The 15,479-nt window shown below is 41.0% G+C and overlaps 1 protein-coding gene across 1 annotated transcript in view; it reads left to right on the top strand.

Moving 5' to 3' along the window:
* LPCAT1 (lysophosphatidylcholine acyltransferase 1) overlaps positions 1-15,479 on the top strand; it is a 67,379-nt gene that overhangs the window by 46,308 nt on the left and 5,592 nt on the right. The window contains exons 10-12 of the mRNA XM_054164306.1: positions 1,754-1,879; positions 9,452-9,605; positions 10,506-10,604. Of these exons, the coding sequence (XP_054020281.1) occupies positions 1,754-1,879; positions 9,452-9,605; positions 10,506-10,604 (379 nt within the window). The remainder of the gene's footprint in view (positions 1-1,753; positions 1,880-9,451; positions 9,606-10,505; positions 10,605-15,479) is intronic.

Raw genomic sequence — 15,479 nt, 5'->3', positions numbered from 1 at the left:
AAATGGATTTAAGTCCCCACAGCATGGGGGAGTTTTGAATCATTTTACACGATATTCATTACTGTCTTAACCATAAGTCTATGGGATGAATGCATATCACAAGAACCTCTTGTCCATTCCATTAAGTTGGTTTACTGATTTGCAGCTATTACTAGGATACTTCATAGGAGGAGTAGAGTGATGAAACAGGAACAGCTCAAGAAGGATTTGGAGGAACTCAATTGCTTAGGATCATTCATCTGATTTTCTGATGCCTTTTCAGTGTACTTTGGTTCAGTTGGGATTTTCCTCTTGGTCCTTCCTGGTTTTCCTGCATGCAAGGGAGAGGCTGTTCATCCAGAATCACTGCCCTTTATGTCCTTGTATTATTCCATAAGTAGATTATAAATAATACCTAATTTTTAAACACAATTGATACTTTTTGAGCTTGAATATCTATTAGTGAGGTGTGCTTCCTGAAGATTCTGTTTTCTCATCCTTAAAGAGAAACAATAATGAGTAGCTTTAATGTTAAGTGCATGTATTTGAATTCCTATTTTGACAATTAATTGGTGGATCAACGAGAACTCACTTAGGTTATTTACAGTGGTGTTCAAAGGTCTTGTAAGAAGATTCTGGGGAAGAGGCTACTTAACAGAAATTAACTGGTTATTGCATGAGAACTAACTGCCATTACAGATCAAACTGTCTATAATGAAGCATAGAATTGAATGCAGAGTTTTCATCATGAAGTCTAAATGACTGTGGCATGCCTTAGGGCTCTGTATCAATCTTGCCATTACTGTATATTAACTTAACAGATTTAAACAGGTGGTTAGTAGCAAGGTAGAAAAACCTATTGATACAAAGAATGAAAGCAAGTCAAGGAGAAACAAAAATGTAGTGAGGACTTCAAACTAGAAAAGACTACACAATGAGGTAATGCTTTGTACTAATATGAATAAAGCCAAGTATCATGGAGAACGTGGCAGATGGAGCAATGTTTGCTTTCTAGATTGTCTCTTCAGCATTTGTACACTGAATTTCTTTTTAATGCCTTTTCCAAACCAAAGTGTCTCTCTCTCTCAGCTTTGCCACAGCAAATGCAGTGCAGCTGCAATATTAGGATTTCCTTGAAATATCTTCTGGTGATACTATTACTACAGAGGATCGAGTTACAAGTAAAGCAAAAATGAATTCTTAATTGTTTGGCATTTTAAAAATTGAGAGTATTTTTTCTTCTGTCTTTCTTACATCATATACTTTAAAATAACTTTGCTTGGGGTTTAACTCTACTTGCTTTTTTTATACTTTGTTCTAGCCATTCTTTATAGATAGATGTTGCCTGTTGGATAATTTTAGTAGTATCTGAAGGTAACAGTTCTGCTCAGGTGATTATTGTATTCATTTATTAAATATGTTAGAGTACTAATAAGATATTTAATGTAATTATTAATCTGTGGTTCTGTTGTAGATGATTAATTTTGAAAACCTCATTGTTCACTTCTGTGAAAGCATTTAAAGTCTATGTACTTACCTAATTTTCCCCTTGCGTTCTTTGATGTCTTCATGTACTCACAAAGTCAGAATCGATTTTCAACACTGGGTAGAGTTTCCATAGTTCATCCTTTGTATGTGAACTCTCTTTAGTGTGTGCTTCCTTAGCTCTTCAGAAGAGAGCATAATTGTTACAGAATTTCTTGCTATAAAAAAGTGATAATTCTGCTTAGTTTTCTAAGACTGTCTTGCTTACTGTTTCTTTGGTTTATTCAAGGGCATTGGGAGTTTCAGTGACAGACTATACATATGAAGATTGTCAGCTAGCCTTGGCTGAAGGACAGCTTCGTCTGCCTGCAGACACGTGTCTCTTAGAATTTGCAAAGCTTGTGAGAAGCCTTGGGTGAGCATACACAATATTCATATGTAAGGTGCATTTTGATTTTATATGTGTGTTTATATAGTTTTCCCTTCATATAGCAAGATTGCATTTTTTACTATCTATGGCGTGTCATCATTTTGCAATTGAGGAAACATTAGTATAAAATTCAGTCAATACTATTCTCCACTTGTAAGCACCACCCCTGGATCCTACTGAGTAGACTAGGTTGTAAAATTCCTATTTTCAGTCTGACAAGTGAGCAGAGTGTGTCTGAAGTGTCATAGTATCAGTCAGGGTTGGAAGGGACCACAAGGGTCATCTAGCTCCAACCCCCCTGCCATGAGCAGAGACACCCCACACTACATCAGGCTGGCCAGAGCCTCGTCCAGCCTGGGCTTAAACACCTCCAGGAACAGTGCCCCAACCACCTCCCTGGACAACCCATTCCAGGGCTTCTCCACTCTCATGGTGAAGAACTTCCTCCCCACCTCCAGCTTCATCCCATTCCCCCTAGTCCTATCACTACCTGATACCCTGAGAAGTCCCTCCCCAGCCTTCTTGCAGGCCCCTTCAGATACTGGAAGGCCACAATGAGGTCACCTCAGAGCCTTCTCTTCTCCAGACTGAACAGCCCCAACTCCTTCAGTCTGTCCTCATAGGAGAGGTGCTCCAGCCCTCTGATCATCCTCGTGGCCCTTCTCTGGATGTGTTCCAGCACCTCCATATCCCTCTTGTAATAGGGGCTCCAGAACTGGATGCAGTACTCCAGGTGGGGTCTCACCAGAGCTGAGTAGAGGGGGAGAATCACCTCCCTTGCCCTGCTGGCCACACTTCTCTTGATGCAGCCCAGGATCTGATTAGCTTTCCAGGCTGCAAGTGCACACTGAGAGCTTAGAAGGCTCCTCATGAAAACGGTCAGGAATACTGTAGGATTCCTCCTATTTAGAGTAGAATAGAATTAACCAGGTTGGAAAAGACCTTTGAGATCAGAGTCCCTTTGATACAGTTAAGAGTCATTTGCCCTATTTTGGGACATCTATGAAGGCACAACAGTGCTGCCACTGCAGTCTTGGCGACTGGGTGTGGGCAGAGGGGTCACCCTTCCACAAGAATCATGAAGAAGTGGTTGATCTTCTGGGTACGTCACTGCTAGATGGACTTTCTAATGAAACTGTAGCTGAATATTTGCAGTCTGGCTCCTCTCTTCTTACAGCTTCATATCTCTCTGGCTTTACCCTTCAGAGAAGCTTTAGCAAACAGTGAAAAAATTCACATAAACCACGTAGTTCAACTTACTGCTGCTGTTTCCACCTTTTCTCCCATTTCTCCTCTCATCTGCCACAAACTAAATTATCCTGTAATCACCCTGTTGACTGCTCTAATGTACAAACACCCTTTTCCTTGTTTTTTTTTTTTTTTTACTCTCACCTGAAAGTACAGAGCACAGTTTCATATTTCCAGTCTGTTTTATTTCCTTTCACTATTTTTTTTCCTTAAACTTCCAGTTTGTGTACATAAATTGAAAGAAAGATTCATTAGGGAACAAGGGATGTAGGGCAGTATACATTACCCATTCAGATGACAAGCATATATTAACTGTCAAGGCCTTCATCTGAAAATACTTCCAGTAGGACAGGAGGGACTTCTGAGAAGAAACAAAGATTCCTGCCTTGTTCCAAAGGTTCTGAATTTACCATACTAAAAACCAAAACCCAAACAAACAAAACCCCCCAAAACCCATGTTTGTCTCTTATGCACTTGATAATCCTGGGATTCAGTTTAATCCTCTTTTTAAATTGTCTAGTTTTTCTCTGCTCAATTTAAAGCTGTTCTTTCAAATTACGCTTTTCCAGGGTTTTTGTTTTGGCCTCTAAAATGATTACATGCATTTGTGAATTAAGTTCTCCATAACCCAAAAGTTCTTTGTCTCATTGGAGCAATTGTACATTGGTGAAATATTACCCTGTCCTGATTTGGGTATGTGCCAGTAGGAAGGCTATTATGGCATTTTTCTGGCACAATTGGATGAAGATTGTAATATGACTTAATCTCTAATGCATGTTTGATGGTGATGGCAGTCATTTTGCTGCTTATGCAAAGGTTTTGAGGCCAGGGAAGCATTAAGATCATCCAATCACATCCCTAAATGACAGGAACAGTAAATTTTATCCAATGGATTTTTCATCCACTCTTAATACTTGGTTTTGAGTAATAACATACTTTCAAGGTACCATCTAGTTTTAAATACAAAATTGTTTTAGTAAGGCTTAGGTTCTTTAGATTCTTTGAAATCAAGTTACACCTCAATTTGCTGTACTGGAGAGATTTCTCTTCACGTTTATATATCTAGATATATATGCATACATGTATATTTTTCTCTTCAATATTATGTATTGAGTCTGTGATTAGCTGGATGGGATCCAATCCAGAAGCCATTCAGCCACAGCACTGAGTTCTTATGCTTCATCTAATGAAGAGCTTGGACTCTGTTATCATAGCTGTACAGCTGCCAAGTCACAGCTGGCTGAAACTCAGCTGCCTCTTACTGAACTCTGGTGAAATGACTTCTGTATTGATGAGATCAATTGATGCCAGTCTCATCTTCTCAAATTCTGTATTCATTAGTGCTCAAGCAATTATGCTTCTGTTGAGCTTGATAGTCCATGGCTGACCAATGAACTTACTACAAAGCTATGTGCTGTCTTTATTGTAGCTTTCATACATTGTAAATGCTCTGCTTCAGTTGAGAACTTCCACAATTAATTACCCCACTGTTTAAAGTGATTCACTATTTTTACTTTGACTGGATCTATTACCATGTTCTAGGCATTAAAGCTTGTTTGGATTTTGTGACTTTCTAAAGACCTCTTTGAATGTCTTCCCCTTGAGAACATCTTAATACAGTATAATTAAATCTCATCTGCATCTTTTTTATGAGATATGTTTTATGAGTTGCTTTAGGGTAGTTGACTTCAAGGAGATCCTGAAGTTTTGATTTGAATTTATTTGTTCCTATTGTCTCAAACTTCTGTTCATTCTAATTCCTGCATTCACTTTGCCCATGGACTAGAAGGACCTTCTGGCTTTAATAGCTTTCCCTTTCTAACAGAACAATGGCTTGGTTAGGCCATCAGTAGGTCCTCCAGGAATTTGTAGTTTTCAGTCAAATTATTTCCTTTTTTTGTTTAAAGTTGCAATTCTCAGTTTTAATTCTTTGCTTTTTCTCCTCTCTGAAAAAAACAACCAACCAAACAAAAACCCCACATAAAACAAGCTAAATATAGCACATATTCCCATCTAAATGAGAAGATACCAAGTGATAGTGTTAGATAAGGCTTATAAAGTCATGTCTTGATGTAACTTGAAACTTTACTCAAGTGATTTTAGTGATCCAGGCCTTTTGTATCTTTTAGGGGTTAGATGAAGTATTGATAACCTTTAACCAGATTAAGGATAATCTGTTGCTTTATGCTCTTGGTTTGGGGGGGGGATCTTTTGGGGGGTTGTTTGGTTTGAGTTGGTTTTGTTGTTTGTTTTTTGAGGGGTTTTTACTGATCTTTTTCTCTTGTTTTGTGTCTATCCTTCAGTTCATTATCATTCAGTACTCTGCAACTGCATTATTGACTTAATTGCTTCCTGGCTGTTTTTTCCCCAAATCTCTGACTTATAAAATTCCCAATATAATTTGGAACATCTTGCCAGGGTGGATGTCGCTCTCATCCCTCTGTTTCAGTCTCTGTTTTATACTTGTTCTTACTCATTTGAGGTTTTTTTGGGCAAGTATTCTTTAAAGATTTTCATATCTTTTCTAATTTTTTTTAAAGGAGGCTAGGCAGCCCTAATACTTGTGGAAGTTGGCTTCCACTTTGTGCATCAGAAAGCAATAAATACAGAAAGTACAGCAAGAACAAAATATGGTATCATAGTGAAGATTTGTTTGGTTCTTGATCTGGTGTAAAACAGACTCCGAGGTTCTTCGTACTTTTCCTTGAAGACAGTATGGCTTTGCTGATGGTGTCCACTTCTTTTAAAAGGCATGGCTTGAACCAAATCACACATTTCAGGTCAGATTTCATAGAAATCCCTTCTTCTTGCCTTGCAGGTTTCTTAGCTTTCTCAGTAGAATTACTCTTAGTAATTTTAACAGTGGGCAGCAGTTTATTATGGACTTCTTTTTGAGTCCTGAACTATCTCCATTGCTTTCCTGAGTGTGAATATTATTGATGTGTACCTGTGTGGTGGGTACTAGCGATGCCTACCCTTAGCAAACCTTCAGGTTTTACCTCTTCATACACTGCCTGTCCCTGGTGAAATTCAGTTAGTAAACCTTCTTGTGTTGAATTAGTTCTCTAAGACTAGTATATCACACCTCATTGTATTCTGGTAAGAATAAAATTAATTGAACAGCAGTTCCATTTTTACTACCCTCCAGTATTACCCAGTTGGCCATGAGGATCCTACTAGGTAATGCCCCTATAGACTTGTATCATCTGCAAGGAAAAGATAATTACTTCATAGGCCAGGTGCCTGTCTATTCTTGCTCAACAGCCTTTGCCATCCAGAGTACATTGGAAGCTTCTGCTGTCTCTATGTGCCTGAAATAGTGGTCCAAACTATAGGTAAAGCCTTGCATACCCACAGTAGTAACTGTTCACAGCTAACAGAGGCATGACTTCATTGTTCAGAGATCATCTATAGCAACCCAAAAAAACCCCTAATCTCTGGAGGATGTTGTCCATCAGTATTCAAGACAAAAGCAATACTGCCCATTACAGGAGGTGATCACAAATCAGGGCTTAACACAGAAAATACCAATCAAGATAGCCCCCGCCTTGTGGATCAAGGCAAAGCCCAACAGAGTATTCAGGTCAGTTTTGCAGATGTTCAGCGTGCTTTCTCTGTTAGGACAAGAAGCTGCACAGAAATCCATCAGCAGGCATGAAATAATGTATCATGCTTTTCTGGCTTAGGGCATACTTCACTGAGTTTGCAATTTACAGTAGCTAGCTCCAAGATCCAGCTGTTCTTATGCAACTTCCATCTGTGAGACACTAGAAGGTTTTTGGCAGGTTCCCAGCACTCAAAGGAGTTTGTTTTTAAGTAGTCAAATGCAGCTAAAACTAGCTTTAAGAGGAGGGTAAGACTTCTTACTTGCTGAAAATAGTGGTAATTATGCTGAAAATATGCTACCTTCAGGGATTTGATTTTCCTTGTAAAGTCTGCTGTGAAAAATTCCATGTTGGCAGCTGTTAATCTTGAAAAACACCCTTTTCATTTTCAGGGACTCAGAAATGACTTTTTGTTCTGCAGTGCACACTGGCCTTGGGAAGCAAAGTAAAATACCACAACAGCAAATAAGGTTATATACCATAAAGCCTAGATCATACATGGAAACCATTAGCTGAACAAGCATGGTTTCAGGAGCAGAGACATCTGTTGGCTTTCCAGTTTTTCTAGCCTCCCTTGGGATAAAAGTAACAATTTCAAACAAATTGAGACACTCAATCCATTTCACGTTGGTTTGGAACCTGTTGTGGGATTTGGAACACCTGGCTTTTAAAACACGTCAGCATAGTAGGTCATGGTCATCTACACATAATTACTTTCTGATTCTGAAAGTGAGCCTCGGATTAGCAGGAGTACAATGCAGTGATACTCGGGCTGAAGCTGTAAGCTTGCCTCATTGATCCATATGGCCTTTTTGAGATAGGCTCACATCTCTTTTTATGTGTACCAAATCCAAGATGTCTGTAAGATTCATGGTAAGCCATATGATTTGCCATACAAGGTTTTGCCTTCACACCATTTAGGTCTTCAAGAGTTAATTGACTGGTGAATAGGAAACGTCACAATTCTCGAACACTTGTCGCCAAACAAGCACTCCCTCAGTTCCAGAAGGTGAATTTTGAGTTAGTTCATTGCAAATCAAGCCTCTCTGATTTAGAGACAGATGTTAAGACTGCGTATTCTGTGTCAGTGGTGGCTTATCGCAGGGGAGGATTTGAATGCCAGCTGGTCCTCATCCTAACCATCCTTAAAATCCATTTCAGCTACTGCAGTGAGGATGTATTATCTGCAGACACTTCTTAGATATACTCCTGCAAGTGAGAAGCTGAGTTCTGTGTTCATTTCAAATCCTCTGTGGATTCTGTTGTCGTTGTTCCTGCTACTTTTCTACTTAATCATGGAAAATGAATGCTTGCAGCTCCTTTTATAATGCATATGACAGAAGATAGAGGTGTGTTAATGCCAAGATGGAGAATATATGAATGTTCTGTAGGGCCATGGGTTTCTGGAAGAATTCTTTCATGTGCAGGTCTTATAAATCAGAAATACAGGGCTTGGTGGTGTTTAGTTAGTACATTTTTAGTAAGTCAGTTTAGATAACTGCAGACAGCATAGCAGTTGTGGGTTTACTTTTAAAATAGTGTGGGTTTTTTAATTTCCTTTTTTGTTTAGGACAGTGAATCAGGGCCTGGAGCTGACATATCAGATAATCTTCCTATCAGAAAGGCTCTTAGCTTTTTTTCAGAAGCTCCTTAGAATGCTGATATTAAATATTTTATTCATTCTTGTCCCTGAGAGGAAGCTGATGAGGAGTCCAAGCTGGTTTTCCTTGTCTGCAGCAGCAAACTGCAAAACAGAAAACTGCAGGAGACTATTGTAGAGGACTGCATTACCTTCTTTGGTCTTCAAGCTGAAAAGTTTGGTTGCCCACATTACCTTACCCTAAATCAGTTTAGAGGAAACCTGTGAATCAGGATTTGATGTTGTGTTAGGGAGGGAATTTACTTTCCCCCACATACCTACAGCACCATTCATTATATTCATAGTAAGACTTTTTTTCCCCCCACAGTTAAAACAGGAAGCTTGACTTAGCAAAAAACAGCAACAACAAACAAACCAACCCTGAGAACTATGCAGTAGATATTTGCATAAATACAAAGCTGTTCATCAGTCAAAATCTGGTTTTGCAATTGGAAGGACTGAGGGAATTTCTGTAGCCACATTAGCTGCTGTAACTTAGTTTGCATCACTTCCTAATGGTGTCCAGCTCTGAATTGAATGTGAAAAATGAGGACTGACAAACTGGATTAACAGTATAATCACTATTATGTAATCCTTGATTTCTTTTAGGGAAGATGCATCAGGTCTTTCCTGTTCAGTGACATTAGTAAATTTGGAAACCTAATTGGTTTACATTACTGTCCTACGATACAGCCATATTCAGGTGACCTAAATCCCACCTAGTTCTCCATGCCTGGAATTTATTAGCTAGCTCTAGGCTACATTTCTTATTCATGTTGAACTGCTTTACACATACAGTTTATAATCAAGGTAGAATAAAGGATACAGGGTTGTGACCAGGATTCCTAAACCCTTGCAGTAATTTCTAATAGAGTTCCAGAACTGATAGGAGCCTTAAAATTACAAGAATACATTATTTATTATAAAAGTTGTTTAGTAACTCTGATTCCAGATTTTGTAATGTTTTGCACCATTGATCATCCATTGCTTCATTTGGCACCTTGAAATTTGTATTGTTGAAACTGGGTTTATTTCTATAACATGCAAAAATAATACACTTTCTAGGCTGAAGCCAGAAACACTTGAAGATGATCTTGATAAATATGCAACAAGTGCCATGAAAATGGAAAAAGACAAAGTTGATCTTAAAGAATTTGCAGCATACTTGGAATTTCCAGAGTCTCACACATTAGAAAGCATGTTTGCACTTTTTGATGAGGTAAGAAATGTCTTTTAAAACTGTGCTGGTTCTGGTAAAGTCTGCTGTGGCTGAATTCTGTTCCAGATGAATTCACTGAGGCCTGATTCGGGCTAAAGGCTTTTGAGCCCATCACCGCAGTATTTGACTACTGCATTTCCCTTTCACCAAAGTAAGAGCATCTATCATCAACTAAATAAAGCATTCATTCAGGTAGAAGTAAAAAGGTGTGTCAGTTGAACAAAACTGATTTTTCTCTCTAGATGCAAAATATGAAGAGGAAGAAAGATGCCTTCAGATTAAGCTTTTGCTGCTGCTTCTTACATGTGAATGCAATGGCTATCAGCTGATACTTCGCTTACCTTGTAAACAAATCACTTTTTTCTTCTCAGATGCCTGAAACCTGATGGACCTAGGAACTTGGCAAATGAGCTAGTCTTTATTCATCTGGCAATCAGTCAGAATGGGAATGTGTCTGTTGTCTTTTGTCTGCCCAAGGTTCTGTTTAGATCAGGAGGCAAATATGTCCACAGTGTGCTCTCATAGACCAAAGAGTACATATCATCTATTCAGGACTTAAATTAGGCTAATTTGCCTTCTGCTTCTCTGGTTTTAATTTCAACCTGATAATTCAGATGTTGGAACATAGAAGTCTTAAATATGCAAGTGAAGAGTGGCAGTAGTAGCACTCTCTTCCAAGAATATTTGAAATAATACTTCTGACTGACACTGACAAGGGCCTGCAGAGCTGTGATGACCCAGGTTCTTGCTCTGATCTAATTCCACTTCGAGACTGTGTTTTTTTGGAGCAACATATGTAATGATCTTTCTGAATATATTTGCCTTTTTTTGCAACTGCTAGTTATTTAGGAAAGTTCTCAGACAAACTGCAGTATTCTGAGGTGAGGTTTTCCTTCACAGAATGAAGATGGCACCATTGACATTCGGGAATTTGTCATTGCTCTGTCAGTTGTCTGTAAGCCATCCAAAACCCTGGAAACAATTCAGCTGGCATTTCAGGTAAGCAGCATTTTCTTCCTCTATGTAAGTATTAATACTGCTATTAGACTTAACAGAAGCTTGTTTCTTATGCCTTTCTAATACCCTTGTTCCACTTTAAAATAACATTAAAGGGAGGTTAGATTAAGAGGCAATCTTTAGAGGGAATAAACTCCAATTTAAGTTGTCTAAAATTATGGAAGTTCACCGTTTGAAACTGATGTCTGTGGAACTCTGGTAAATTCCTTTTCAGCACATTGAGTCTCAAACCTGAAGTCCTTTGTATTCCTCTAAGCTAAAGGTTTATGAATCATACTTACCACTTCAATGTTTCCATCATATCTTATTTTTCAAGTTAATACAATATTTAAAACCTTTTCCTACGTGTAAATAGAGATTAATATTTTTACCCTCTTCTGTCTTCTTGGTAAGTTTTCTTTCCCTCTTAGTCTTACCACATTTCCATGTTGGTCCTGCAGTCTGTGCCCAGACTTGATGCTTCCCAGAAGTGCTCCTGATTGTGTTCTAGACTCCGTCACTTGTGGTAGCACCAGCATAGACAGTTAATGCAGGGGGTTTGGGAAAGTGACAGCAGCAATACTTAGTATTTGCCACTCCAGTAGTTTTGTCTGACCCCTTGATTTATTACTTTTATAATTAGTTTCTTTAATATTGTTATTCCAACATGTAAACTCTGTTGTATCCTGTATCATCTTATCCTTAAACTCATATGGTCTTTGGTGTTATTAAATCTAAAAAGTGCTAACTCATGATGCTGTCTTCACTAGTGAATGCATGGAGTCAAGAATATTCAGTTCCATGACTCTACATGGCAGCCTTATTGAGCAGTTGTTTTCTCTTTTGTTCACTTAATTATGCTTGTTGCTAAAGAAATGAGGCTCCTCGACATGTTTAGTGTCCACATCTATCATTCTCACCCTTGTGACCTAATTCCAGTATCTGAAGGGGGCCTACAAGAAGGCTGGGGAGGGAATTCTCAGGATCTCAGGTAGTGATAGGACTAGAGGGAATGGAATGAAGCTGGAGGTGGGGAGAAAGTTCTTCACCATGACACTGGTGAAGCCCTGGAATGGGTTGTCCAGGGAGGTGGTTGAGGCCCCGTCCCTGGAGATGTTTAAGACCAGGCTGGATGAGGCTCTGGCCAGCCTGATCTAGCGTGGGGTGTCCCTGCCCATGGCAGGGGGGTTGGAACTAGCTGATCCTTGTGGTCCCTTCCAACCCTGACTGATACTATGATACTATACTATGATTGTCTGGTATCATACAAATTTGACAAAGGAGGGAGGAACAAAAATATGTAGTTCCTGCAAATTTGGGGGAAATCTGCCTCTAATAGCTGTTACTTACTGCTACTTCTGAGGGAAAGGTCTCTGCACTTACTTAATCTATTTGATCTATATAATGGCATGGAAAAATGGTCAGGTCCTGTGTCTTCATAGTGAAATGAAAAAGGTTAAAGTAAACTTGAAGGTGGCTTTTGGGCAGTATTTTGGTGAAGTGCTGCTGCCATGATGTATAATGTGCAGCGTTTTAGAGGAAGAAGAGCTAAGGCTGGGCAGCTATTTGCTTTTTGGAAGCACCTAAACATAATAGAATTGTTTCTTAAACAATTTCTGTTCTTCACTATCTGCTCCATTCTGCAACGCATAATACATAATTTTGAGTTCCCTGGATAATTGCAACATACTAAGTAAACTGTAGAACTTAAAGAAGTTCTAGGCATGTATTAAGAAGGGGAAGCACTCAGCAGAAGACAGTAGGTGTGGTTAATTTTATCCTGCTAGTGATGATTGGAAGGGCTGGAAAAAAAAGTCTTGAGGAAATTTTGCTCACCATGTTCTAGGGAAAAAAGGGAGAGAGAATCTTTTTCATCTTTACTTTTTCTCTTAATCTTTTCTTACCCCCTGTTCTGGGTTTGTATACAGAAAGACACTCATGTAGCTTATTGGGAGCCATTGAGGAATCTAACCAGTTCATAAATCACTGATTCATAGAACTGTTCAGGTTAGAAAAGTCCAGCTGTTAACACCTAGCACCTCCAAGTCCACAATTAATAGAATAAACCAGGTTGGAAGAGACCTTCAAGATCGTGGTGTCCAACATATTAACCAATCCAACCCACCTAATCAACTAAACCATGGCACCAAGCACCCCATCAAGTCTCCTCCTGAACACCTCCAATGAGTCCTCAGTCCGGGACCTGCTGAGCCACTTGGACACCCATAAGTCCGTGGGACCGGATGGGATCCATCCTAGGGTGCTGAGAGAGCTGGCAGATGAGCTGGCCAGGCCGCTCTCCATCATTTTCCTCCAGTCCTGGCTCACTGGAGAGGTCCCAAGTGACTGGAAACTGGCCAATGTGGTCCCCATCCACAAGAAGGGACGGATGGAGGAACCTGGAAACTACAGACCAGTCAGCCTGACCTCAGTGCCAGGGAAAGTGATGGAGCAGATTATCCTGGCGGCAATAACTGCGCACCTGAAGGATGGCCAAGGGCTCAGGTCCAGCCAACATGGATTTAGGAAGGGCAGGTCCTGCCTCTCCAACCTGATCTCCTTCTATGATCAGGTGACCCGTCTGGTGGATGTGGGGAGGCCTGTGGATGTAGTCTATCTGGACTTCAGCAAGGCCTTTGACACCGTCCCCCACAGTAAACTGCTGGCTAAGCTGTCAGCTCATGGCTTGGACCACAACACTCTGTGCTGGGTTAGGAACTGGCTGGAGGGCCGAGCCCAGAGAGTGGTGGTGAATGGTGCCACATCCAGCTGGCGGCCAGTCACCAGTGGCGTCCCCCAGGGATCAGTGCTGGGCCCCATCCTCTTTAACATCTTCATTGATGATCTGGATGAGGGGGTTGAGTCAGTCATCAGCAAGTTTGCAGATGACACCAAGTTGGGAACAGATGTTAGTCAGTTAGAGGGTGGAAAGGCTCTGCAGAGGGACCTTGACCGACTGGACAGATGGGCAGAGTCCAATGGGATGGCATTTAATAAGTCTAAGTGCCGGGTGCTGCACTTTGGCCACGGCAACCCCATGCAGAGCTACAGGCTGGGGACAGAGTGGCTGGAGAGCTGCCAAACGGAGAGGGACCTGGGGGTGCTGATTGACACCCGCCTAAACATGAGCCAGCAGTGTGCCCAGGTGGCCAAGAAGGCCAATGGCATCCTGGCCTGTATTAGGAATAGTGTGGCCAGCAGGAGCAGGGAGGTCATTGTGCCCCTGTACTCTGCATTGGTTAGGCCACACCTTGAGTACTGTGTCCAGTTCTGGGCCCCTCAGTTTAGGAAGGACATCGAGACACTTGAACGTGTCCAGAGAAGGGCAACAAGGCTGGTGAGAGGCCTTGAGCACAAGCCCTATGAGGAGAGGCTGAGGGAGCTGGGATTGTTTAGCCTGGAGAAGAGAAGGATCAGAGGCGACCTCATTGCCCTCTACAACTACCTGAAGGGTGGTTGTAGCCAGGTGGGGGTTGGTCTCTTCTCCCAGGCAACCAGCACCAGAACAAGGGGACAGAGTCTCAAGTTGTGCCAGGGGAGGTTTAGACTCGAGGTGAGGAAAAAGTTCTTCACTGAGCGAGTCATTCGTCATTGGAATGGGCTGCCCAGGGAGGTGGTGGAGTCACCGTCCCTGGAGGTGTTCAAGGGGAGATTGGACGTGGCGCTTGGTGCTATGATCTAGTTGTGAGGTCTGTTGGAACAGGTTGGACTTGATGATCCTTGGGGTCTCTTCCAACCTTAGTTACTGTGATACTGTGATACTGTGTGATGGTGACTCCACCACCTCCCCGGGCAGCCCATTCCAATGGGCAATCACTCTCTCTGTATAGAACTTCTTCCTAACATCCAGCCTAAACCTCTCCTGGCACAGCCTGAGACTGTGTCCTCTTGTTCTGGTGTTGGCTGCCTGGGAGAAGAGACCGACCTCCACCTGTCTACAGCCTCCCTTAAGGTAGTTGTAGAGAGCAATAAGGTCACCCCTGAGTCTCCTCCTCTCCTCTCTCAGTGTGTGACCTTGAACAGGTACCGGTGCCACTTTCCCCAAAGGGCTTTGTCATTTGTTTTTGGGGATAAAGTGCAACATTTCACATAGCTGAACAAGTTTTCAAAGTGGAAGTGTTTTGTGTATGGCTGAAGATCTTGAAAGGTAGAAGACACTGAGCCACCCGAGTTCTAAAGCAGGGAACAATTAGAAGGGAGGATTATAGTAATCAAGTGCAAGTGCTACACATCCTCCCATCCCAATTGCTAAGGAAGCTAAAGGGTGTTGTAAATCTTGCCAGTATGATGCTTGTGAGCCTTACCATCAAGTATCACCTTCAGAATACTTGATCTGTGAAAATACAATGAACCTTATTAAACAAGTGTGGTGTTATTGCCCCTGCTCCTTAGAAAACAGTGCAGGTTAAGCACTAGTCAGGGCAAGACAAGACTCCTGGTCTGAGCATGACTGTTGTAAATATTTTCTTTCTGATGACTTCTTTTATTTTTTAATTCCATTGAGGCATGCTGTCCCATGACAGCAACTTCTGCTTGTGTGAAAAATACATCCTTATGCCCATTCTCTTCAATATTGTTAGTTCCTACTTTCTCAATGGTGTAGAGAAACCAAAAGGAAGTTTGCAAAGCAGCATTCTTTCACATGGTTCAATGTTCGCAGTGTTGTCATGCTTGAAAACGACACAAGGATGTTTCAAATACTCTTATCTTAATTTCCATTACATGGTCAAGTTAGGCTATTTTAGAAAGCTTAATGAAGCTGTACTTGATACAGATGTTTTGACATACTTGGGTCATTTTTTCAGGGGAAAATACTGTCCAAGCACGATGATAAAATGAGGCTATGGACAACTATTTTTAGTTATCGGTCTCCTGCCA

This window comes from Dryobates pubescens, chromosome 9 (assembly GCF_014839835.1).
Source record: "Dryobates pubescens isolate bDryPub1 chromosome 9, bDryPub1.pri, whole genome shotgun sequence".
Taxonomy (NCBI): Eukaryota; Metazoa; Chordata; class Aves; order Piciformes; family Picidae; genus Dryobates; species Dryobates pubescens.
This window is presented reverse-complemented; position numbering and strand designations above follow the sequence as displayed.